At 37.8% G+C, this 24,413-nt stretch overlaps 15 protein-coding genes across 15 annotated transcripts; 5 read left to right on the forward strand and 10 right to left on the reverse strand.

Moving 5' to 3' along the window:
* Nucleotides 1–2: 2 nt before the first annotated feature.
* On the reverse strand, nt 3–479 carry VCUG_01957 (uncharacterized protein; the record flags this gene model as incomplete). Its single annotated transcript, XM_008076782.1, has 1 exon — nt 3–479. A coding segment is annotated over one exon (477 nt), but the record flags the coding sequence as incomplete, so codon positions are not given.
* VCUG_01958 (uncharacterized protein) lies at nt 470–922 on the reverse strand (the record flags this gene model as incomplete). The annotated part of the gene is made up of 1 exon (XM_008076779.1): nt 470–922. The coding sequence occupies one exon, from the start codon at nt 920–922 to the stop codon at nt 470–472; it is 453 nt and encodes a 150-aa protein (XP_008074970.1).
* Nucleotides 923–2,231: 1,309 nt separating this feature from the next.
* Nucleotides 2,232–2,637, reverse strand: VCUG_01959 (uncharacterized protein; the record flags this gene model as incomplete). Its single annotated transcript, XM_008076783.1, has 1 exon — nt 2,232–2,637. One exon carries the CDS (start codon nt 2,635–2,637, stop codon nt 2,293–2,295), a length of 345 nt encoding a protein of 114 aa, XP_008074974.1. The 3' UTR covers nt 2,232–2,292.
* Nucleotides 2,638–5,035: 2,398 nt separating this feature from the next.
* On the forward strand, nt 5,036–6,352 carry VCUG_01960 (uncharacterized protein; the record flags this gene model as incomplete). Its single annotated transcript, XM_008076784.1, has 1 exon — nt 5,036–6,352. The coding sequence occupies one exon, from the start codon at nt 5,036–5,038 to the stop codon at nt 6,350–6,352; it is 1,317 nt and encodes a 438-aa protein (XP_008074975.1).
* Nucleotides 6,353–7,745: 1,393 nt separating this feature from the next.
* VCUG_01961 (uncharacterized protein) lies at nt 7,746–8,126 on the forward strand (the record flags this gene model as incomplete). The annotated part of the gene is made up of 1 exon (XM_008076785.1): nt 7,746–8,126. One exon carries the CDS (start codon nt 7,746–7,748, stop codon nt 8,124–8,126), a length of 381 nt encoding a protein of 126 aa, XP_008074976.1.
* Nucleotides 8,127–9,050: 924 nt separating this feature from the next.
* On the reverse strand, nt 9,051–9,426 carry VCUG_01962 (uncharacterized protein; the record flags this gene model as incomplete). Its single annotated transcript, XM_008076786.1, has 1 exon — nt 9,051–9,426. The coding sequence occupies exon 1, from the start codon at nt 9,321–9,323 to the stop codon at nt 9,051–9,053; it is 273 nt and encodes a 90-aa protein (XP_008074977.1). The 5' UTR covers nt 9,324–9,426.
* Nucleotides 9,427–9,439: 13 nt separating this feature from the next.
* VCUG_01963 (uncharacterized protein) lies at nt 9,440–10,893 on the reverse strand (the record flags this gene model as incomplete). The annotated part of the gene is made up of 1 exon (XM_008076787.1): nt 9,440–10,893. The coding sequence occupies one exon, from the start codon at nt 10,891–10,893 to the stop codon at nt 9,463–9,465; it is 1,431 nt and encodes a 476-aa protein (XP_008074978.1). The 3' UTR covers nt 9,440–9,462.
* Nucleotides 10,894–11,271: 378 nt separating this feature from the next.
* Nucleotides 11,272–11,496, forward strand: VCUG_01964 (uncharacterized protein; the record flags this gene model as incomplete). The annotated part of the gene is made up of 1 exon (XM_008076788.1): nt 11,272–11,496. The coding sequence occupies one exon, from the start codon at nt 11,272–11,274 to the stop codon at nt 11,494–11,496; it is 225 nt and encodes a 74-aa protein (XP_008074979.1).
* A 777-nt stretch (nt 11,497–12,273) lies between these two features.
* On the reverse strand, nt 12,274–12,957 carry VCUG_01965 (uncharacterized protein; the record flags this gene model as incomplete). Its single annotated transcript, XM_008076789.1, has 1 exon — nt 12,274–12,957. The coding sequence occupies one exon, from the start codon at nt 12,955–12,957 to the stop codon at nt 12,274–12,276; it is 684 nt and encodes a 227-aa protein (XP_008074980.1).
* A 1,387-nt stretch (nt 12,958–14,344) lies between these two features.
* VCUG_01966 (uncharacterized protein) lies at nt 14,345–14,659 on the forward strand (the record flags this gene model as incomplete). The annotated part of the gene is made up of 1 exon (XM_008076790.1): nt 14,345–14,659. The coding sequence occupies one exon, from the start codon at nt 14,345–14,347 to the stop codon at nt 14,657–14,659; it is 315 nt and encodes a 104-aa protein (XP_008074981.1).
* A 729-nt stretch (nt 14,660–15,388) lies between these two features.
* On the forward strand, nt 15,389–16,116 carry VCUG_01967 (uncharacterized protein; the record flags this gene model as incomplete). The annotated part of the gene is made up of 1 exon (XM_008076791.1): nt 15,389–16,116. The coding sequence occupies one exon, from the start codon at nt 15,389–15,391 to the stop codon at nt 16,097–16,099; it is 711 nt and encodes a 236-aa protein (XP_008074982.1). The 3' UTR covers nt 16,100–16,116.
* Nucleotides 16,117–16,578: 462 nt separating this feature from the next.
* On the reverse strand, nt 16,579–17,244 carry VCUG_01968 (uncharacterized protein; the record flags this gene model as incomplete). The annotated part of the gene is made up of 1 exon (XM_008076792.1): nt 16,579–17,244. One exon carries the CDS (start codon nt 17,242–17,244, stop codon nt 16,579–16,581), a length of 666 nt encoding a protein of 221 aa, XP_008074983.1.
* An 891-nt stretch (nt 17,245–18,135) lies between these two features.
* On the reverse strand, nt 18,136–21,864 carry VCUG_01969 (uncharacterized protein; the record flags this gene model as incomplete). Its single annotated transcript, XM_008076793.1, has 1 exon — nt 18,136–21,864. The coding sequence occupies one exon, from the start codon at nt 21,862–21,864 to the stop codon at nt 18,136–18,138; it is 3,729 nt and encodes a 1,242-aa protein (XP_008074984.1).
* Nucleotides 21,865–22,297: 433 nt separating this feature from the next.
* On the reverse strand, nt 22,298–22,726 carry VCUG_01970 (uncharacterized protein; the record flags this gene model as incomplete). Its single annotated transcript, XM_008076794.1, has 1 exon — nt 22,298–22,726. One exon carries the CDS (start codon nt 22,724–22,726, stop codon nt 22,298–22,300), a length of 429 nt encoding a protein of 142 aa, XP_008074985.1.
* A 3-nt stretch (nt 22,727–22,729) lies between these two features.
* On the reverse strand, nt 22,730–24,255 carry VCUG_01971 (uncharacterized protein; the record flags this gene model as incomplete). Its single annotated transcript, XM_008076795.1, has 1 exon — nt 22,730–24,255. One exon carries the CDS (start codon nt 24,253–24,255, stop codon nt 22,777–22,779), a length of 1,479 nt encoding a protein of 492 aa, XP_008074986.1. The 3' UTR covers nt 22,730–22,776.
* Nucleotides 24,256–24,413: the final 158 nt, after the last annotated feature.

Below are 24,413 nucleotides of genomic sequence, written 5' to 3' on the forward strand. Positions count from 1 at the left end.
GTCTGATCTGAAAAATCATCCCAACACAATGTTTGATCAATTGCAGCGGTATTCGTAGTTTTGGGATGAGGTATACCTGTGGCAGAGCTGTCACTTAACAAATGTTGTGTATCATTCTGAATTACGCTTTGTTTTGCTGAGCCATGATGTTGTGATTTCTCTTCGTCTAAAGACTGTGCTCCTTTTTTGTTTTTCTCGCTACAATTTTGTGAGTTTACCCTCTCAATTCCTCTATCATTATCTACAACGGTTTCACTTAGTTGAACTAAAGACATCAATGAGCTAGGATTTATATTTTGTATTATTTGTGTTTTTTTCATCTCCTTGTCGCTGTTTGTGGTAGGATCATGAATGTTCGGCTCACTCATTAAAGTAGAGTCGCATTGTTGGTCAAGCTCCAACTCATTCTTCATAGTTTTTTTGGCAGGTCTATGCGCAGTTGGTAAAGTTTTCTTTGGCGGTCTTGGTCTTAACACCATCCCATGACATGAAGGAGCTGCATTCTGTAGATAGCGTTTGCGGCTGTATTCTGATTTGCTGTTTTTTCTACAGAATCTCCACTTAACTTCTTGGTAAAGGGACAATTACCCGTGGACATTGCATTATTCTGAATATTACCATACACTTTTGTCTGAGTTACATCTTTAGGTTCATGTGATGATGAACCATCAATCTTCAACTTACAATCGTGTGACTGTCTAACATCATTCTCCTTTGTCGTACTCGCAGGAACAATGCAATTTGAACCTGAAAGTATAGGAGATCGAGTATCTTTGGGCTGACTTATTTTTGGTGATAGGTTCTCTCTTGGTATAGAACTTTCCATATCAGCTATCAATTGACCATTTTTAGCTTTTATTGGTGTTTTATCTATCATTATACCTTTCATATCTTTTATTTTCATGTCCGTCACAGATTTCATAGACGGATTTGATTCTTCGCGAAATAATGTATCTTTTTTTTTCGACTTGTTTATTGTGTGTAGAGCAACACCGTTTCTTCTTGGGAAAACTCTGAATACTGCACAGAAAATAGCTAAACAAAATGTACAACAACAACATTTTATGAGATGCAAAGGATGGTGGGGTTTGAAATAAAATATACCATAAAAGTAGCTTATTTTTTGAGATGCTAAAAAGGACGGGTAGCCCGAGAACGTCAAGCTGGTATGACAAGTCTACTAATAAATGGAATGTTCGTAAGCTATTGTCCACAATTTTCCTTTAATGAAAGATCAAGAAGTTGTTTTTAGATAATGAAAATTGCATCAGTGGACTTTCTAGCAATAAAATAACCATTTAATGCATTTATAATAATGTACTTATTCATCCAAAGTTCTTATTATGCACGCACTATTAGTAAGTCTTGTACTCAAAATTTTTTACCATACCAAAAACAGTAATTTTACCAATCAGTTTAAGTGCGAATTTTTTCAAATATAAAGGAACGTAGCTGCACGATGAATAGTGAATGTACCACAATTTTCCTGTAATCTCCTCCAAAATAAATATTTGACTTATAAAAGTGTTTGCCACGAATGGCTAGATGCGAGATTAGCATGCTCTATTTCTGTAACCTGGTGTCCAAACTCTTCCTTGTAGCAAGACCATTTAATCGATGCAGGCTTGGTGGAGAAGTAGACATGAGTCACAATCTGTGTAAAGGCCAATTGCAAACTCTCATGCTCGTCATCCCTTGTGATTATCATGTATACGATGGTGCACAGATTCGATCAAGGCCAATTTAATGAAAGCATATTGCTGCTCTGTCTTGTTTAGAGCTATAGCGAACATGTGATGATCGGGAAGCGTTAATTCGTAAGTTTGGTTTGCTGAGCTTCAGAAATACATAAAAACATGTAAAGACATGTAATCCCATGGTATCCAGCATAGACTACCTCATGGACTAAATTGCTCCATTAGAGAGTTGCCTTTTATGAACAGTGCATTTTGCGGGACAATGTCATAATTTAGTACAGTTAAAACCAAGAGATACCCAAACTAATGATGTATTGGTACATCAGGAAGAGAATGCTGAGGTGGCTAAGTGAGTGCAATGTAATTTAATATCTTCTTTAGAAAGAACCAATATGTTGTAAAAGAGATAACATAGTACCCTTGGTGATGAGTATTTCATGGTATGACCGTGTGAAATGGAAAGTAATTTACAAGTAAAATTGATATTTGTTTACGATGAATACTTATTAAGTGTAGGTTCTGAAGCCAATTCAAAGCTGTTAATCATTTATTTTTTCCATCTTCACATTTGTTCAATGTTATTTCGCATCTTACTTTATTTTGGATACTCATTTGCTTGCTTAATAACATCAGATGTGTTTGTACGGAGACTAACACTTGCTGCCGCTTTTTTTCTGTTTTTTTTTCTTTGTCTATATCTTCGATTACGCTCTCGTCTGCGTTTTCTTCTCCTTTCTTCAGCTTCTGGATCATTTAATTCTGGAGGTGGACTGTATACCAAATAAACCGCGTTAGATATAACCATTCTGTCGTGCTGTTCTGCCAAGTAAAGATCTACGTCTGTTTGCGAGAGCTGTTCGACTTCCGATTCGTCGAACAAATCTTCTGTCTCGTCCGATTGAAATGCCAAATCATAGATATCCGGTTGCTTTGTAGCCATTTTCCAATGTTTTGTAAATATTGTGAATATTTATACCTAAACTAAAACAAGGCAAAAGAGATCAGTTTCAAAGAACATCACCAAACAATGATGCCAGTTGTTACAGAAAAGAAGGTGCTAGTCCATTGGATATGTTCATTTACTTATGCACTATGTTACGTCGTCTGATATCGAAAAATTTTTACCATGACAAATTTCAGAGCTCAGTTTTTACCAAAAAATGGGAACATAAGCTCTGTTTGAGTTGTTGTGGGGTGAGTTAGGTCGATCAACCATTTTTTGTAGCTTTCTCTTTGTTATTGCAATATTTAGAGTTAAAGCAGTTTTTAAGGCTGATGTGGAATGTTCTGAATCCAAAGACATTCTTAGATTGTTGTATTTTCGTTTGCTTCATCTTTATAAATAGTGCGACAGAAAATGCCTTTGTCAAATATTTCACAGTGACGGTCAATTAAATAATTTGATACTAGCTATTTTTCAATGCCTATCGTACTGTATATGTTTTGTGATTAGTACGGCAAGTAAACGAAATCTGTTTTTGATCGTAGGATGTTCTTGGTCGATGAATCAATGGTAAAAGAAGCCGTTCTGAATGCTAACTCACCAAGGTGAGATATTTCACGAATATTAGATGGTATGTGTATCATTTTTAGCCAAATTTATAAGAAACAAGGATGTTTCTGGTTTGACGGCCATTTTGGTGAAAAAATCACGTCACCAACGTTTATTCGTTCAGATCAATTACACTTTTTGTCATTCGATCGTAAATGAAATTAATCACAGTTTGTAAACATTCATACAAAAAACAACAGAATCATTATAACAGTAAAGTGTTTTACGGTGGACTATTGGCAAAAAAATGAATAATGCTTGATTAAAATTGACGCTAACAAACCACAAAAAACACAGCGGCTTATTTGCAATGCAAAGTAAATCATTTTTTTTCCCATTACTTGAAAAACGTAGCTATCATTGTCTTCTTTATGAAGGTCATTTGATCGAGAGTATCACCACTAATTTGTTCCGGGAAGAATTGCTCATAGCATGTACATTTTTGTAATATCCGCGGTTGAACTGTAGATAAACACATAAGAAAATACTGGTTCTGTTACTTAAACCCCGAGCACTGGTGTAGGTGTACGTAAATAATGGAGTATGTGTCTTGTTGACGACCAAACTGTGGAGAAATTCTAAATAATGGTTTTATGAATGAACAGTATGTGAAAAACGTTCCTGTCAATCAAAAGAAAAATGATTGACTATTATGTTAAACCGTACATAAGGGTCAACATGACATTGTGCAACACTATTTTCGCGATTTGTTGGTTAGAATTTTTACGAATGGTAAATATTATTTGGGTTTATGCTGCAGAAATACGAATATCTCGGTATAGAAAGAAAGCGTTGGTCACGCACTAGACAAAACATAATATTTCAAGTTGTGAAATTTATTATGTTCAAAGTCTTGAAGGTTACACCTCATTCGGTTACTTGTATTCGGGTATTAATAAAATGTACTTCACGTTAATTATTGTTTCGTGAAGGTTGAAACTATTCAAACACCGAATAGCCTGCGAAAATGAGCAAGTGTATAAAATACAATTTTATTCTGTATAAAAAATGTAACCGAGCAATATTTCTTACTCTAATTCATAAATTACATTATGTCTAATATTCATGTTTTTTAGCCAATTTAACGTCATACGTTTCAATTATCATCTGTCTATTGATTATAGCACAGAATATGTAAAAGACATTGTAGTACTCTCTTACTAAATACCTTTCATTTCGTATTTTTTACTTACATTTAGAGTTGTTGTTTTTCTGTCTTACTTCGAGTGTTTTGAACAACTGACTCTGAATTTTCTAATAATAGCCCTATTCTAAACTAAAATCGTGTAATAATCGAAAATTGACGTATTTTTGGCTGCAAGACGAGCAGAGTTTCTGCTTCGTATTCTTCTATCAGGTGAGTACGTTCCAAACCAGGACATACAGAAATTCTATCATTAAAGTATTGTGAAAACTATTTACAACATAAAAGTTCTCTGTTAAAATTTTTCCAATTAAAGTATTCAAACTTAACGCATTTCAATTCAAAAAAGTGGTCAAATCATCGTTTTTTTGGATTGAATGGATCTGATAGGTTATAATAGTTAAAAGGAAGATTAGCCTAGGATAAAAGCTCATCGTATAGAATTACATTGCATTAAATGTCAAAACTTACAGTAAGTCATTTTTCGCTGGTATAAAGCACATTTTAACGAAAAAATTTTGCACAAAACTGTGATTAAATAGGAAGTACTCATTATTATAATAGATGATTTGATTTCAGATATATAAGAACCAATATAAACTAATATTTTGATCAGAAGCTGAAAAACTATTTACTTCCCATATGAAGCAAATAACATTCGATGATCAATTTTTTTATAAAAACCATCGTATTATATCCTTCTGCATGATGAACATCGAACTCGAACAAATGAGGTATGCTTTAGCAGTTATATTGCAGATTATATTTAGCTATGCACTCAAGAAGAAGCGTAACTACAACTCAGTTTTCGCTAACTGCATTCTGTTTGTTGCATTTGGTCTGAAATCTGTGATATTTTTCAACTTATATATACTAATGAACTTAATAATTCTTCTGTTACTAATAGAGGTGGAAAGAAAAAAAGCTGCTGTGCTCGTTCTCAATCTGATAATTCTGCAGGTATTCAACAGATTTTTGGAAGACGGAGTAACAATTGCCGGGCCATTAATGATACTTTCAATCAAATTTTATTACGTAAACTCGGAAATAAATTGGACGAAAGATACGTTTGGCCAAATATGTGAATATTTATTCAGCATTCCATGTGTTCTGGCCGGTCCTGCTTTCAGCCTCAATGATTACAAAAATCTTAAAAAAAACGAACAAAGAATACTGAAAAAGCAGATAAGCAAAGAAAACGAAGTTTTGAATCGTACTCAAACGGCAAATGAAACAACTAGTTCAGATTATAGGCACAGATTGGTGAATATGGTTAAAAATCATTTCCAAAGCCATATAAATCTATTCGTCAACACGTGTTTAGCAATTCAGTGCCTAATCTATATGGCAGCATACCTTGTGCTGCCAATAATAGCACCCGTATTGGGGATTGTTAACCAAAGAATTTTCTTAAGAATCCCGCATTTGATTGTTTCATTATATGGATTCAAGGCAAAATACTATTTTGTCTGGACAGTCTCTGAACTTTGTTGTAATTTACATGGTTTTCCGAATGTAAGGAACGTTAACGTTTGGAACGTAGAGACTAGTCAGGATTTCAAGGGATACACCGATAACTGGAATATCTATGTACACAAATGGTTAAAAGAAGCTATATTTGTTCCTGCAAAGACATATGGAAAATTTCGTGCAAGTATGATAACTTTTTTGTACTCCTCACTGTGGCACGGCACAAATTTATCTTTTTTCTTCCTGTTTTTATCCATTGGCCTGATTATTATGCCTTTGAAGCGGGTGAAAACATTCATATGTGCACACACACCAGAAACAATGGCACATATTTTCAATATTGTGACTTTTAATCTCATATTTTTTTACTATTCGATGCCTTTCGTGCTGATGAATATGAAAAAAACAATAGCTGTTTGGAAAGCACTACTCTTCTACGGACATATCGTTCTAGGACCGTTTTTTGTGATGGGTAGGTCGATAAAATAGCTGTTTATTCCAATAAACTTCTTCTCGAGAGGCACTTATTCCACTTCTGTACTACGTCATTATTTATTACCGATGCTGTTCTTCCTTCAATAACTAAATGCCTGACCCACAACACTAAAAAGCTACATCATCGTGAAACTTCTTCCCGCTTAAACATATTTTCTTCATGGCGTGTCGACATTACTCCACAAGTCCGCTCACAATTTTCTGCCGTCTAATGACATCCTTTATATGTCATAATTGTTGACATCGTACACAGATAGAGGATATCAAGCAGAGGAGCCAAAACCGCACACGTCAGAGAGCACCAAGCATCGTAGGAGTCTAATGAATTGGCTTGTACTGAGAAGTAAGACCTTGCTAGTAAGACACATGCCACGATTTACACGATGCTTTGTTTGTGGAAGTATGTTCTATAAATTTAATCAGTAATCAAGCGAATGATTTGTTCAAATACCGATGACATAATTCAATCATCCTAGTTTACAGAAAGAATTGTTTTTACCTCTCATTCTGCACTTTCCAAGCACGGTCAATATCCAATCAAAATAAACCTCCTATCTTTAAGACGTAGGCAGAAGCGAGTATGTCATAGATGCGCGTAGTCGCCACCATGTAGCGAATTAAATTGATATTTTGCCAAAATTATCGTCAATGGCTAAAAATAGAACGCAGCGATGAGAGAAAGATTGCAAATCGAAACATACGAGTTGTCATATTCCTGTGCATTTATACGGCATTATTCGGTTTATGGGCCAAATTTCTAATCAGTTTATCTCTTAGCGCTCATTTACGTTTAAAAAATAATTACACGGCGACGTAGTACGTGCAACTACCCAAAATTGCATTTTCACATCAGTTACTACGCATAACACTCGTATTACACATAGGTTATTCCGTATCGATGAAGACATTGTGATAATGGCATTTGTTCATATTTTTAAACTCCAAGGCACAACCATTTTTGAAGTCTTTCAAGACATTTTCCTTATTCTTAGTAAAAGACTGCTCATATATTATTGTTCCGTTCTTTATTACATACAAATCACAATATTCGTTCTCTCGAATATCATTGGCACGGTCAGTTTCAAAACAGATATCTGCTACAAAGCGTTTTGGAGGCATGAGAGATGATTTGAACCGCAAGTTTTCTGCTCAACAAATTGCACAGTCCTTAATCACTCAACCTTGGTAGTGTTTTACGTTATATTCAACCTTGTAAATCCCCCTTGATATTAAAGCAGGTTTCTTCAAAGGCAAATAATACTTTTTTTATTGTTAAAACCAATGAAGTTCGACACAAATAAACTGATCAATAGAAACTTGCAAAATATCATGTTTCATGAATCTGGTGTTATAACAAAAACAGAGCGTTGTGCTACAACACCCGAGGATGTTGTGCAACAATATGATTTACTTAGTGGCGATGAAAATAGAGAGTTGTCCTAGAAGATTGTGCAAGCACAGCCGACTGTGCCAGGCCATCCACAGCCGAGAAGTGCGGGTTGCACGTATGAAAATTTCAAAGAAAAAGATTGAGAAACATCTGAACAAAAGAATACCAATCAGCTTTTTGCAGGAGCGTAACATTTACAAGAACGAGTGCAGTGATTTCAAGAGGTTCCATAGAATCGTAGAAAAAATCTTAAAGTATAGGAAGAATCACTACGGCACAATGGTATGCGATGGATTTTCTTCCAAATTGATGCCGGCTGCAGTCAAACTGCATTTTTTTCTGAGGAGAAGGCTGTTGGAAACAATACTTAACAAATGATCCTAAATAAAGCAGCCATTGCTCATTACGACAAGCATATGCCTCCGTAGTATCTTCGAGCATTCATATGGATGCGTAAGAAAAATTACATGCATAATAGTGTTTTACGTTTGTGATAGATAGCTAAAAATCTTTGTATGGTTAATTTATGAGCGATCAATTTTCATATTTATACCGTAATTTCTTACTCACATCGTACTAATTACTTTAAATGAGCGAATCAAGACTCTCGTGAAAGTGTGAAGGATGCCGCAAGACGAGAATGTATGCTATGATATGTGAGAAGGTAAATCAACGACTTTTAGAAAAAGAAGGTTGGTACAAACTCAGTGTTCCAGCATAATAAAACAAAAACGGTCAGTTGACAGATTTCGATACAAATTCGTGAATAGGCACAGGCAGATCATTTTTGTGCAATGCCGGGTGTGTTTATGTGCAAACATATGTTCATTTCACACGTGTAGGTTCTCGGTTCACGAAGTGGCATCATGGCGAAGGTAATGATACAGAGGTGCAAGCTACCTTGTGACCAGGAAAGAGGCCTTGCTGCGCTAATATCTGAAAAATTGTAAAAAGCATGGATAAGCCCACTTCAGTTCAAAATTACGGCAACGAAATTAGCCCAACGGCTTCATAAAGGAAGCGTCGTTCAGGTGTGCAGGTAAGTTCAACTCGTTTAAACCATCTTCTGCTGTAGTATTATCTCATAAAACTGTTCTGCACATACCGCCAAGAATTACACTCGTGACACAACGATCAATTATGCTTAAAGTACTTCACTGCCAACATGTGACATAGTTAACGAGGGCATTGAGTAACGACCTGTAATACTTGCAAGTTGTGATCATTGCGCGAGCTGGATCACACATTTTGGCTGACATCGTAGGGCAAAGGTTAATACACGCCGATCCAACAAAGAACAACCTATTTAAAGAAAAGTTTATAAATCACCAGCAATATCACAAAAATGATTACACCTATAACGATCCAATACTTTGCACTCTTCCACCACATCTTTTGTTCTACCTCAGCCGCTTTCTTCTTAAACATTCCACCTCTCTTTTCCAGTCCTTTAGTCTTTTTCGACAATTGCTTCAACTTAGACGTCCTGTCCACTTCACTCTTGATGTTGGTCTTCAGCTGATCCTGCAGCTCCAACAGCTCTTTGTTTATCTTGAACGTCACATCGTCGTCCATTTGTTTATCTTTGCCATCCTTGTTTTAATATTCTCTCAAGACAATGTTTGATAACAAACCAAAGTGGCGCAATGCGCCCGATCCATACGGGCATCACGCACTGAACATGAACAGATTGGTGGATATAAAGCAGCTTTATTTACGACGTACCAATCTCGCCCAACCATTCATACGCTTTCGCACTTCGCCCACTCACCGACATATTAAATATCGTTACGTTCGTGTTCATTTCCAGGAGCCTTTTTACATTCAGAAAATCTTGCGGCTGCAAACCCGAGTGCCCCACTATCTGTTCTTCGAACAAAAAGGGATTTACCTGAAATCGTGTGCTGTTCTTTTTCTGCAACCTCAACATGTCGACAACCTTGTCGTAATTGCCTTTTATCCTCAGTTGTTTATAAAAATTAATGACGTAGAATATCACCACGATAGCGAAAACTGCAAACACCATGGTATAAAAATGTCTGTTATACAACGATTTGATTAGAATAGATGGCGAAAATATTCGTTTCTTCGAGAAGAACATCAAATTGTCAGTGGTTCTAACATCCCCATACCCTAAGATCCGCCTCTTCAGTTCTTCGTTAATGCTGAGCTTGATCAGTTTACTACGTCTCAGGCCGTAATAAAATTCAGTGCTGGTTTTCCGCAGATAACGTACGATCTCGTCAGGATTGTCGCTCTGCGAAATGTCTCTGACAGCTTTATTTGGGAACAAAAGGTTTTTCTGCAGCATGTATCCCCTGGAGCATCTGAGTTGCCCCTTTTCGTCTAAAAATGTGTTTTTTGGCAGTCTTATACAACACTTCTTACCATCGGTGCAGTAAGGCACCAAACATTTCAAATAAAAGAAAAAAACTGCGAAGAGAGGTAAAAATATCACAGAAAATATCCTCAAACTGTGACCTCTCGATCTTTCTCGAACACTTACAGGCTGTCTCACATCACTAGGTGAGAATAGTGTCTTATGAACGCCTCGTACCGGCGATTTTGTGGGTGTTTTATCCTGAGCATGCGATAGACCTTGTCTATCAAGGTGTCTTTTTATACTTTCCTTGGCTGTGCGATACAACAGGCTCGAATCTCGCTCTTCATTTACTGTTTCACTACCGACAAGACTTACTCTTCGCGCTTTTCTTTCACTCGCAGCCTTTGGCACATCAAAGGAGTTATAAATGTTGCGTATCCTTGCTGGCGTACGAAAATCTGATTCTTTTTCCACATTCAAGTTTCTTACTGGTGTTCTTCTGCCCAAATCTCCCTCCTTTTTTTCATTTTTTTTCGGTGACTGAAACGGATTTTCTGTAGAGAAATTGTTAGCATCGCTCTCCACCACCTCAATACCCTTGCTATCAGCCTTTACATTTCCCATCTTTTTCTTTATTTCATCAATCTTATCGTGTATCGTATTCTTGTACATTTGCAAAAGCTCTGTTTTCAGCTTGTTTTCCATGACTGTAACACCCTGCTCAGACAGTATTTTTCTCAGTTGATCCTTTGTAAGCTTGGTATAATCAAATTCCTTAGACAGGTATTCGCCTGGTTCAGGTGTTTTAGTGCGTTTCACCATCCCGCTATTTTTTAGGCGTACCCTTTTATTTTTTTTATATGCATGTATTTTTGCCTCCACAGTCTAGTAAGAACGAAATCACACCTGTAGACATGCAGGATACATTAAAATGCAGTGATATTTAGTCTATCCCAGAAATTCGTGATGTGCAAATGTTCGTATTTCTTGCTTATCCATAGTATAAGACGAAACAAGAAAAATAGCCAACCTATGTTATTTTGACTCTTATTACTTCAATGGGCTTAATCTGTGCTTTATTCTGCTGATCTGTGTCTCCGTGATGCTCCCTCTATCAATTTGTAATCCACTGAGTACAACATAATGAGAAGGTAGAAATTGGAAATGACCCGCTCATAACATTAAATAAGGCCCGTATGGATGTGCACCTATAAAAAATTTACCTATAATAACAAAAGAATATCTCGGCAAATTTGTTGGCAATACGTGTATTGCTCTACAATTTTCTTCTATAGCTCGCGTTTAATCGGTAAGATGTTTTTAGAGTTTATTTATGTCACCACACGCAAACAAGCTCTCAGGATGCACAGATCGCCTACTATGGCCTACCGGTCTTTGGATCACAACGATAGAAAATTTTTATAAAAACAACGAGAAGGTTGAACAAAGGAAGAGACAAGAAAAAATGTGCAACTATGCATTCTTTTCTGTCAAAGGTATGTCTCCTGATCTCAAAACAACGTAATATTGTTAAAAGGTCACAATGTAAGTTTTAGGAAACTTGTACAAGCAATAAAGTTGCAGAGATTTGTGCCCAATCACATGCTCGATTGCCAAACTTTTAGGACATTTAATACCAAGCCCAATATTCTCTGTGCCAAATAAACTTAGTGATACGTAAAGACACACTGTGTAGAACCACAAAATCGCTCATGTACCGAATGCATTTCACAGATTATAAATTTACTGGATAAGCTATCGGTGCTATAATAACACGCAACGTGTCATTTAGTCATAAATCTACTTCCTTAGTGCTGGTAAACATGCAGTAATCTAAATAATAAATTAATTATGTTATATGTAATTTGTTTAATTAACTTTGAGTGTTGATTTAAGACAGAGCTGTAATGTTGTTTACTATGGTTCTATTCAACACGGAGATTTAGCGTGTAACATACGATAGAACAGCCTCTTTGTTGTGCACTCGTCAAAATTTGCAAACTACGTATACCAAGCTAGCTGATAGCGATTTCTGGTTACAGACGGCTTCGCCATGGACAAAGAATCGATAGTTTAATCGGTGCCAATACACTAGAGGAACACCCAACTTGAGCAGCGTGATGTAATCAGTGGAAAATAACATGTCGCAACTTTAACTAAAACTCACCTTTGAAAATATATAGAACATCATTCTCATCTTGCTTACTCATTTGTACTTGGTCTTACACGTACCAAGAAATTCCGCTGAAAAAGCTGCAAGAAAAAATAAAACAATGCTTTGTCGGCAAGATCATCAACTCTATTACCAAAATCAATCGTGTGATCCATTAGAGTTTTGCATGTATTTTTTCCCTCGGCTATTCGCATTAATATTTGTGTCACTACTATTTTTCCGTGGTTGCCAAAAATGCAATTACAATGTTTAACACTATTATCTTCTGGCAAATTTTTTAGGTAATAGCATATGACATCCAAGGTATTAACATATTCGTTCCATGGTGTGTGGAATCGTTTTGATATCCATACTGGAACTAGTTTGTACAATGCTGCAAGCTCTTCTTTGTAGGCTAATAGTGAGTTCATTGTTGTATGATAATTATTGTAGATGATTCCGCCGTGATTTGCCCATTTAGCACTATCTATCGTTCCAAATATTATACATTTTTCTTTTTTGTCTGTGTAGAGTACGACTATGAACTTTCTCTCGCTAACTGGCGATGAGTTCCAGGTAGATTGAAATTTATCGAATCCAGTGTCCATTTTGTCGAGGATTATTTGGTTGATTTGTACGATTATGTAATATGTCCGTATAAGATAAACCAGAGCGTAAAGAAGCAACATAATCACAACGGACCAGAAAAACTTCCGAAAAGCAGCTTTGTACATGGAATAGCATTTTTTGATCTTTAAATAGTTTTTTGTGCACTTGCTATCACGTAGTGATTACGCACATGCCGGGAAAAATAGCCCGGTTACTAGATACGAGGAATGCTCTTCAACTAACCACTCTCGAATTGAGTGTTTGACAAATTCGGTTTGTGTTTGAATGAATTATTCTTTTGTTCTGCTATTTTTGGGAGTGCAACACGGAGAGATAAGTGAAAGTAATTGTATGAAGACTATTATTCACAGATAAAAATAATTTGTCAGCTTGAGGGAGGTATTCTTATGAAATGGTATGAACTCGTGGTTTGAAATTTTACTGGTGTAATAAATATAGCTCTATTATTCACGAAGAATGCCATATTGATCATGTGGCTCTTATATGGTTCGTAAAGGCGCAATTTTTTTCAGGAAGATTGTTTATCAAAAAACTGCAAATATATCTACAGTGCGCTCAACACACAGGAGTTAGTTTTTTGCCTCCTTAATGTTACCGACAAGAAGAATAAGTTGCTCTCCTGACCAGCTGAAAACCTTAATCGTTTCCATTATCCTTTGACTAATGAAGAAATGTAAGGAAACTCTACTTGTTGTGGAAGCAATTTCTGAAAACAGCAATATTCATACTAAATTTATAATAATGTCAATCTCAAAGCTATTGACATCATTAGAAGGATAAGATAGACCGTATAAACATGGTAAAGGGTTTGTGGATATTTCTTCTGCTCCTAGTCGAAAAAATAGATAGGGAGTTGCTGGAAAGCACATTTCAAAAATATACAAGAACATATTACCGTAAATATTGTATCATACAACCTACATTGTAAGTTATACTGCAGTTAATGTATTATAACAATTGTTAATGAGTATATTATAGGCGGTCGAAAAATGGTATTTATATTAATGTTTAAAGGTAAATTGGTAACAACCGAATAAAAAGCGCCTGCAAACACTAAAATAAAAGTAAAACAGAACAATCGTAGTAACACGTTGCAACGTTTGTGATACTTCTGGAACAATAAAAATTATATGATTGTGCTATTCGGTAGACTAGAAAACCAAATAAAGGACGAAGAACAAGAAATAAACTTAGTGAAGACAAATGAACGGGAGCGTGATATTTTTTTAGCTCCACGAACAAATATGACACATGCGTGAAGTGAGTTCAAATACGGTACCGATAACTTAAATTTAGAAGATGACTGTGCAATAAACATAGATGTTAAAAAAGGTTTGTAGCAGCTTTTGAACAAGTGTTCATATTGAGGAGTAGTGAAATGTTCCTTGAATACTTAGCAGAGCTTGAGAAAAGAGGACAAGCAACGAAATGAACCGCTAATGTCTCAATGAGTATTTTAAGTTCGTAATTTGGCCTATAAAAATTGCACTTATGCCAAATCGAGCTAGGTATAGAATTTACTGCTTGGAGTTTCATCATTTTTTCCTTGTCTACGGTATTTGGTCTTATAAAGACATGCATGTCTTTGTTATTTTTTTTGCCAATACGCTGATCAATGTTCTATGCGTAGAGGTGATGAGGATTAAATGGTATTTGTTTGTGGTGAAAAAAGTTGATCAGGATTCTCTCCCATTACGCCTCCAGGTGCTGTTTTTAATCGTATCATTGATCGATTATACGATACCTATCCATGTGCTTGTGGTATATGCCGCTGTTTATTGCCAAAACGTTCTCAACACGAGTTGATCCGTCTACCAGACTATGATACAGTTTTGATCCCATAACAAAACTGATCAAGTGTACGATCGTTACTCCAATCACAATCCATTCATGTTAAGATGTTGAAGTATAATACAAAGTTGTGATTCAAGGATTCATGTAATAGGATCAAATACCTAAAATTTGGTACAAAGTTCGTACGTACGCATCAAAATAACACCTAGCATACTTAAAAAGCTTTATCATCTTGCAGAGTCTTTTCCGATACGAAAGTTTTTTGACATCCATCGATTCTACAAGCGTCATTTTTGACATCAAACGTAAAATCAGAACTTGAGCAACTAAATGGTTGTAATTGTATCATCCTTCAAATTATGTATCCGAGTCTTTGACACTTCCCTACATGTTGACCTAGCGTAAGGAAAGCACTGGTGAGTACTGATCAGAACGGCGATGTAAAAGACCGTTCCACAGAAGTACCAGAGGCAATGATTTACGTGGTAAGTTGGCAATCACAGAAACACGAACCGCCGATGATAAGGTAGAGCAATCTGGTTGAACATAAACGTTACAAATTGTACATCTCGATTGGTCCACCGAACTGAAACATCTTTGTAATAGTTCTGGTGCATTTCATTCATGTCTCACAGGAAGTATTAAAGATGGCAAATCAAACCTGATATCATGTGATTTCTCTTAACTTATTAGTTTATTTCAAAATCCAAAAATTATATAAGACAAATCGTGTATTTAAACATGAATTTCCTTCCTTATTTTATCTTACTTGCTTTTATACATGCTAATATGCCTAAAGAATTGGCCTATGAACCATGGGAATCACACTTAGCTGCTGCTGCTGATAAAGGGTCTGGATCAAATCCGAGCGGGTCCTCGTCATCAGGTAATAAGAAAAAAGACGAGAAACCACCTGAGGATAAGAAAAAGGAAAAACCGAAAGATGGTGGCAGTGGTGGTGGTAGCGGTGGTGGTAAACCCTCCGGGAATGAAGATCCCGCCGATAGCAAAGGATCTGAAGGCGGAGATAACCCCAACAAGGATAAAGGTTCGCAAGGGAACAAAGGTCCTGAAGACGACAAACAGCCTGAGGAAAAGCCCGAGGATGAGGAGAAGCCTAAAGACGAGGAAAAGCCTAAAGACGAGGAAAAGCCTAAAGACGAGGAAAAACCCGAAGATGAGGAAAAACCCGAAGATGAGGAAAAACCCAAAGATGAGGAAAAACCCAAGGATGATAAAAAGCCTAAGGATGATAAAAAATCTGGTGATCAAGGAGGTGGTAGCGAAGAAGGCAAAGGCTCAGGTGTCCTATGGAATAGCTGTTGTGGCGATGATATTGGTTTAGAAGGAGGAAACCCTCAAGCAAATCAAAATGGTATGAATGCTGGAATGCCTGAAATTGTCATTTCTTTGAAACACGCCAAGGATGAGAACAAGGAGCAGGTTAAATAAACCAACGAGAACTGTGGACGTTTATTTTCTTCATTAGTGTTTCCAATTCATAACACAATGTACATTTTAATACATGTTTTACGTTCATATAAATAACGTTTGAGATATTTAACCTTTAGACAGAATGGAATGTAAATTATATGTTGCCCCTGGATCATACGTAAGGTGAAATTGCCTGGAATAGATGACTTGATAGAACAACGATATAGCATGAATTGTAGGAACAAGTTTGTTTTTCTGTACATCTGTTGGTAATAATTTTGATGAAGCTAACTGCGTTAACTGATTTATTACGCTTAACACCATAGCTAAATATTCTCAGGCACCCTGTGGTGATAAAATAGAAATTGCTGATTCCGAGATCCCACGTTTTATACGGATATAAATGCTGAACTGTGTTTAAATAATTCGATCTACGTGTTGCAACGAGCCACATCTTCAGCTACATGCATTAACCGACCAGTATACCACAATTTGCATTAAAAATACCATCTATAGTTACTCAAAATCCACAGAACAATTTTGTACGCATCAAGCTCGAACTTCACTGTTTCTTTCTGCAGGCTCCTGTGATCATTCTTGAAGTGGTGGAGCCGAACACTTTTATTTTCGGTACTGATGTACAGTAAACTGTAATTTACCCGCTCTTCGCTCCCAAGTATTTCATACACTTTGTTATAGATCATATACACTCTAGCCACATCTAAAAATGGCCATATCTTCCAAAGATAGATTGACTCCATTTTGCTGAAGTACTTGGTCCGTAGTGGTATCGGCTGGTTGTAAACCAAGGTATTTTTGCGATCATCGTCCTCAAAGATACTTAAGTAAACAGAAGGTCTATTTATAACGTCTAGATCACCGCACATATCACTGTGTTGCGTTCTAATAAGTAGGCTTCTATACGTTTGGTTGTTGTAGCAGTGGTACTGTTTTACCAGAAGAACTTGCAATTCGTTGTTTGCATTACTTATTCCGAACATATTTCGTATTTTGGTGTAATTTGTTGCTCGCATATCACTCCAAAACTTCAAATTTTCGTGCTGTACAATCATGTAATGAACAATGAAGAATGAGATCAAGGCCGTCAGTACGATTATATTCGATAAGAAAATCGCAATACCAATAGTTCTTTGGGACAGCATTTGTTTGCGTAGTAGAGACGTATAAGTACGAAGTACGGTTTGTTTGTAACTGCACACACAAACGTTGGACACAAATTTTCTGTTCTGTCAATCAAAATTAGAATAGAACGTTGTAACTTCTTCTATCTCCTGCCTTGAAGATCAAACGATCGAAAAACTGCCAGCACAGCTTCTGGATATCACTGAGATCAAGCGAGTGATACCATAAACAATAGGTTACATATTACTTTGGTTATGCTCCATTGCGTAAATCAATTATCACCATGATTTTACCTCATTCTGGCATCTATTGTAGAAAATAACATTTTCGTGCTACCATTAAATAAGCTACCTCTTTAACCAGCGATTAGACCATCTCTCTATCACAACATGTAAACGAATGAACAACAGCGCACCACGCTTGAAGCAATTCTGATTCGATAATTATTCGGCATGCTGACATGCTGCCAAAAAATACGAAGGTAAATGCACGATACAACCAGGATATTCGTCAAATGTCCCATTTTACGTCCATAATACCATCATTGATGCGTAAAAGCGTCATTATTGTCATGTTTAGTGTTTTTATCTACAGTTGAACAGCAAAACGTAATTTCAGGTTTAACTTTATCTTCTGCTGCACTTTGCTATAAAACACTTACTGTTCTACCATAACATGCAGATTATTACTGCACAACTCTTGCTGTTCAGCCACTCAGCTAGTGCAAGTTTCCACGTTTAGAATCATCCGTGAGAGAAGAAGTCCCCTTGTGAAACAGCGTGAATATGCGCTAAAAATAGTGCTACATAGTTCTTTGAAATATTTTTACTCAGATGATCAGGATTAGAATGTTGTCCAATGTCTTAGCAGAATTGAATACATGGCAAATGCTTTCGATTATCATCCTGCTCCTATACGTCTGTTCTACGAGCAGAAAATATAAGAGTCGATTGTCCTGCTTTCGTACACACGTACAACTTCATCCGCAATTTAGACTCAGAAACTACTACAAATGGTAAATTTTGTCTATTCACAGTAATCCATGGGTGCAGTTTCACTTTTATTGTCAAATTTCTGTTTTCGCGATCAAAACGAATTAAAATGCCTTTTTTGATCGGCAAATCTAATGTTCTAAAAAAGTCAACTAGACTTGATTGAGCAGTGTAAACATTCCCTTTATCAATACTAAACATTTCAGAAGTATGCAATTCATACCTGACAGGAACCGTAAACACATGATCAATTTGTCTTGTATTATAACGTATTGGTAGTTCAAATACATGATCTATCGATAAATCTATACGAAAAAGCGTAATCCCGTTCGTCTTTACGTCTAGAGCCTTGATGTTATTCACCAGTAGTCTTACACGCGCAATCCTTGGATACGCACCTAAATTCAGCCTGCTTATGAAACCAAGGAACATACCGACCGCATTGTGCACGCTTCCGTGTACGAAAGCTGCGTCAAAGCCATTGTTGATTCTCCAATGTGAAAGTTTCAACAAGGTATCCCCTTTTTCCACAGCCTTGCTTCCATTTATAGAGATAAACTTAACGAGCTGGAACAGAAAGAACTGCTTGTGTGAGTACTTATACAAGAACTTACGAAAGTAACAGTTCATCATTACGCTTTTAGTCGCACGAGTTTGTCCATTAAAAGAACATTGCAGGTTCATGGCATCCTCTTTAGGCCGAAATCCATTGCCAGAAAAAACCTTTAACATTATTCTCAATGGTTTGTGCTGATTCTGTGGCGAAAACATCTTTTGCTTCACCGTATCGAATGGATTGCAGCAAAGATACGATGAAGAAATACTTAGTAACATGATTGGATGTTCATCACCGCGTTTATCGACGAAATAAGTTCTTATCTTTGTGTCAGGCCATGATATGATGGGATCTCTTGGCAGTGAATGGTTAAGCTGCTTCGCATTTTCTGTACTTTGGAGCCTCTTCGCGCAGCCCCCGGCAGGACGTAGACCCAAATCCAAGTCGAAAGTATTTCCAGAAATATCTAACGATAGATCTACATCCATTTTTCCATCACACATATTTCTAGCTCCCTGCCAGCTACCTTTTGTCCATGTAAGCCTGCTGATCAGAGGTTCAAGTAATTCGTGGCAGTTACACTTTCCACACAAAGAAAAGGACAAATCTCCATCTACTGCAAACAACACAGAAAAATCGGGTGCAACACTAATATTTTGCCCGTACAAATACACATTTCCTTGACTGCATGTAACTTCCGATTGGTTGAAATCGATGCATATTTTTGCTGCCACATCACATGTGTTTGTATTTCTCACAGCTTTTAGATAAATACGATTTCTCATTCTGATTATATTCCTAATCGCAAATCCTGCCTGCAAAACACTCTTATCTGCACATGTTACCAGCCTAATCATCTTTTCAATACCAGCAATACGCAGTTCGGCATGTCCAAGAACCTTACTACAAGAAAAAATGCACATTTTCCTGAACTGATCTGCAGATTTATCAATTCTTTCGTTGTTTATCACAACATCAGAGAACAACAGATCATTAATCGTGTCACCACCGATCATCAAGTTGTTCTTCCCGAATTTTGTCCAGCAATCTATCCTAGCACGGATACGCCCGCCGTCATAAAAGAATGCACTTTTGATAGAAAAATCTGCTTCATACATTCCAAATAACAGTTCAATCGATAAGCGCTTACTATGTCCAGGCACGAACGGCCATATCAACTCGTTCTCACAGTTACATTTCACAGGTCCTTCTTCCGCAGGTTTTAATGTTTTGCTGCCATCATCAGAGCATTTTAAGCACACACCACCATCCACACTGGTTGAATGTACTAAGATTATGTTTTTACGCATTTCCACACTATGTCTGAGAGTTAGTGCTCCCATTTTGAGTGGCATACGTATTGGAGGCACGTATTCAATTATATGGTTCTCAAGACCAGACAATAACCAATTTTTTAGATCATAGCGACAGGCAAACTGCTTGTTGTTCTCGGTGCCAACTCTGATCTTAAGCAGAACAGATCTTCTCTCCATCAGATATCGCAGTAAATTGTTCCATGATTTAATTTCAACAATAATTTTGAAAAACACACTTGTCCCGAATATTCCATCAAGGACCTCCTTCTCGCACCAATTCTGCTTTTTAGATGCTTCCGCGTGTATAGATCCGTAATTTGCAAGCCGCGCGCCATCACGGGTGCAAGCTATCACCTCCACTTTGCACAAACGATCTATCCCTATTGCCCCTTTGGTATCAGTCGATTTACCATTTGTATGGCCACTGTCATATCTGCCCACTGCACTCGGAGCAGAGTCAACACCTGCATGATTGTCACCTTTGCTATTCTTTACATTTCTTTCATGAATCGGTTCGTTTAATGCACATTTCTCGTCTATCTTCATGACCTGCCCGTTCTTCATTTTCACAGCTGCCGATCTCACAGCAGCACTCTTCTCATCCCCATAATCTTTCTCAACTCCAATATTCAGAGGTATGATATTGGTGTTATACAGGACATGAAAGTATTCTATTCCGTTTTTCGGATTACATTCCTTCACATTGACAGCAACGGTATAAAACCTGCCTTTACCATAAAATCTCAACCCAAATTTCGGCCATTCTCGTTTAGTACGTCTTACCACAGCTACAATGCTGTGAAAAGGCACTAATAGATCATTAAAAAATTGCTGACATACAAGTGACTGTTCATCCTTCACGTTTAGTATATGAAGTAGGCCACTACTCTCCTTTAGATCACCATCTGCCATCAGTTTGTACACATTTATCAGAAAATACCACAGGTCTGTGCAGCTACTGAACGAGAAGGTGATAATCACCGGTTCAACCAGCCGACCGTTTGTTACGCACAACTTGCCAACCACAAGGTTGCAAGGACAATCAAACACTACCGCGCCAAAGGACATTTCGTTCATTCGGATGTTCATATACCTGGGCAGCACAAGTTCACAACCACCCAGGTATAAATTGATCATCAATTCCGGTTCTATACGTAACCCAGCTAAGCACGCACCGTAGACGCCTTCCTGTTTAAGTCCATTTCCTAATACATATCTAAACCGTACACGCTTCCTGAACCACACATAAAACACTCTCATGTGCATCCAAGCATCAATCACTACTTCCATATTCAGCTTAGAATCACCGGTAAACATGCTCCTGCCGTTAACGCTTTCAATTCGCAAGGAGCCATCAAATTTTAATCTTCTGTTCTTTCTCAGAATTATTTCCTCTTTTTTCAACACTGCCACATTTTCTCCATTATTGGAAAATGATACGTGCAGTCCCGTCAATAACACGTTCACCGGACATAAATACTGTGATCTTATGTCGAAGCTCACCGCTTCGGGGCTGTGCACCACATCATAGCGAACACGGCACACTTCAAATTTCCTGTGATCGATTATGAGAATGTGCACTGCTAGCACACCTATTTTGGTAAGTACTATGCTCAGAATGATGATCAAAAACAGTTTCATACACCTTTTAGGCTCTTGCACACCTTTCGTGTACTGCACCAATAATGCACAAAAGTATCCTTGAGAGTGCTGCTGCTCCGGCTGCATACCGATACTCGGAACATTATTTCTCCGTTCACCATTTTTTTTGTCCATCCTGATGCTCATCACGGTTCTTATGATAACCAAGTCGAAGTGACAGGAGCGATAGCTCCAATTTTTGGGCAAAGTGACAAAACACTCAAAGTCACAGCAAATGATAACACAGGAACGTGCTAAATTAATATATTGTGAATAATACGGGAAGTGATTGTCATGCTAGCACCATTGTGGTCTATGTTTTGTGATGTTTATGAACACGGGCAAGAGTGGGCAGAAGCAGCCGCGCGGCTTCTTTGTGCTATGACAAGCTGATAGAATATGGTGAGCAGGTGCTATTCCTAGAAGATAGATAAAGAATAATGGAATGCACTCAGGAACTCAGCGGAGAGATAATCAACGGAAAGAATTGCAATCACAGCATCTTCAGACATGTGCACACTCAAATCGATGGTTTGGCGGGCTATGATTGTACGGTAAGAACGGCCGATCATGCCAACAACCGGCAAGTGGTCTCAGAATGTACTTTAGAAGGATTGGTCTGGCAGTAATAGCGTAATAGGAGCATGTTATACAGAGAATAGCTGTTACAAAACTGTTTCTCTGTGGAGAGATAACCATTATGGCCAGAGTTGGTGCTCGCCAAACTTATATTTACGGTATTTCGGGTGGAGAAAGAGCCTTTAGGGGAAAGTTCCATAATCGGTATTATTTTGCCGGAAAGCGCGGTATTATAACGATGATATAATTGATTAAACACCGTACCAAGTAGAAATTTGTTGCTTACGATTGTAAAACGGTCTGTCCACTCCGGAATAACCGTTGTTGATGCAGCAATAAAGAACCGTTGAGTGCCCGGCCATGTTGCAATACACTGATTTTGAGCTCCGGTGGTGACCGAATAGATCATTAAGATCATAAAGCACATTTACTGAGAATTTTATTGAATCTAAAAGGACACATCTAGGATTACATTGTAGACTTGGGATTAGTCGGCTTGCTGCCGCCCTCTTCCTCATCAACATCCATTACAACTTTTCGCTCTTCAATCTTCTTTTGTGGTGCTCTTCCTGCGAGTGAATCGAAGCTGAGCACGCGGTCGCGCATTCCATATTTGTACACGAAGAGCACAATGGCAAAGGACGTGATTAACATGTTCACAATGTAGAAGTTACTAAATATCTTGGCCTTGTCTGAGGAGGACATATCTTCGTTGTTAATCTTGGAGGAGAACACCAAGCCAAATATCTGACCGCCTACAAACGATGCCAGACCGGTGAACGTTCCCGTGTATATCATTTGTGAGGTTGCCTTCAGATGAGGGGGACACATCATGTTGGCAATATGCACGCCCGAAGAGTGTGTAAGGCCGAAATTCACGCCTTTCATCGTTTCCAGCAGGCAGCTGAACATATACGTGTTTGGATTGTCGTATGGCAGGACGTAGTACCCAGCAAAACGTACGAACTGTGCAACCTGTGCGAATAAGAGCGGCCAGTACAGGCCACACCGCCCAACAATGTTTTGCGAGTAGTAGAGAATGATGATCTCAAAAAGCACGCCACACGTGGCCGTAGTGCTGATAGGATTTTTGTTCACTACGTTTATGATGCTCTGCAAGAATTTTGGGATCCTGTCCGAGAGCGTGTAGCCTTCAAGCATAAGTATTTCTGTCTGGTAGATCGATAGGTACATGGTCATTCCAGCGCGTGTTATACCGTTGAGGAGAATTATGAAAATGAAAAAAAGGTATGGCTTGTTCTTCACGAAGGATACCCAGCTGCTCTCTATGTCTGCGTTCGAGCGCTCTGTGCGGTCATACGATTTAATGAACAGCGCGGAGAACAGCACCGCGGGTATGGTAACTAGCGGAACGTAGTACTTTAGGCTGTTGAAGTCGTATTTTTTTGGCTCAGATCGGCACAGTGTCTCAACTGCCATATTTCCTAATAGGTAACCAACTGTTCCCCACAGGCGCTGCCTGCCGTACGCGCGAGCACCAGTATTCGGCGTGTTGTTGAGGTACTCGATTGCGAAGCGGTCCAGGAGAGGTGGTATGGCAGTGTTGAAGAACGAGTACAGGAACATTACCACCCAGAAAATGGATTCGTATTCTTTTGCCGCGGGCCACAGATAAAACAGCTCAAACGATACCATTGACACAATCAGCAACGTGCATATAAACAGCTTTGGTCTTCCAAACTTGTCACTCGTCGTGGCCAGCACCGTATTTGTGAAGAAACACACCGCTAGTATGATTCCCAAGAACGAGCCGTAGTGCTCTTTTGAAACGTTGAACATTGTGACTGCAAATGGTCCTCTAAACTGGTAAAACGCGTAGTACTGCACATTTATAAAAAAATACAGCAATTTCAAAGGAATTACGTAGCTCCTTATCAAGTTCCAAAACGGTTCCATGATTATCTTGGTATGTTTTTTTTTATTCATATTTAAAGGAAAAATTTAATTTAGTTTTTGTTTATGATCGGGACACCATGCGCTTAATTACTGATTGCTTTGTTATTTTAGATCGCTCTGCACACCTCGTAGTCAAATTTAGAGGCTCTTTCTTTTTTTTCTACATTCTTTGCTGTGATACATATCGC

The sequence above is a fragment of the Vavraia culicis genome (assembly GCF_000192795.1).
Source record: "Vavraia culicis subsp. floridensis unplaced genomic scaffold supercont1.38, whole genome shotgun sequence".
In the NCBI taxonomy this organism is placed as follows: Eukaryota; Fungi; Microsporidia; family Pleistophoridae; genus Vavraia; species Vavraia culicis.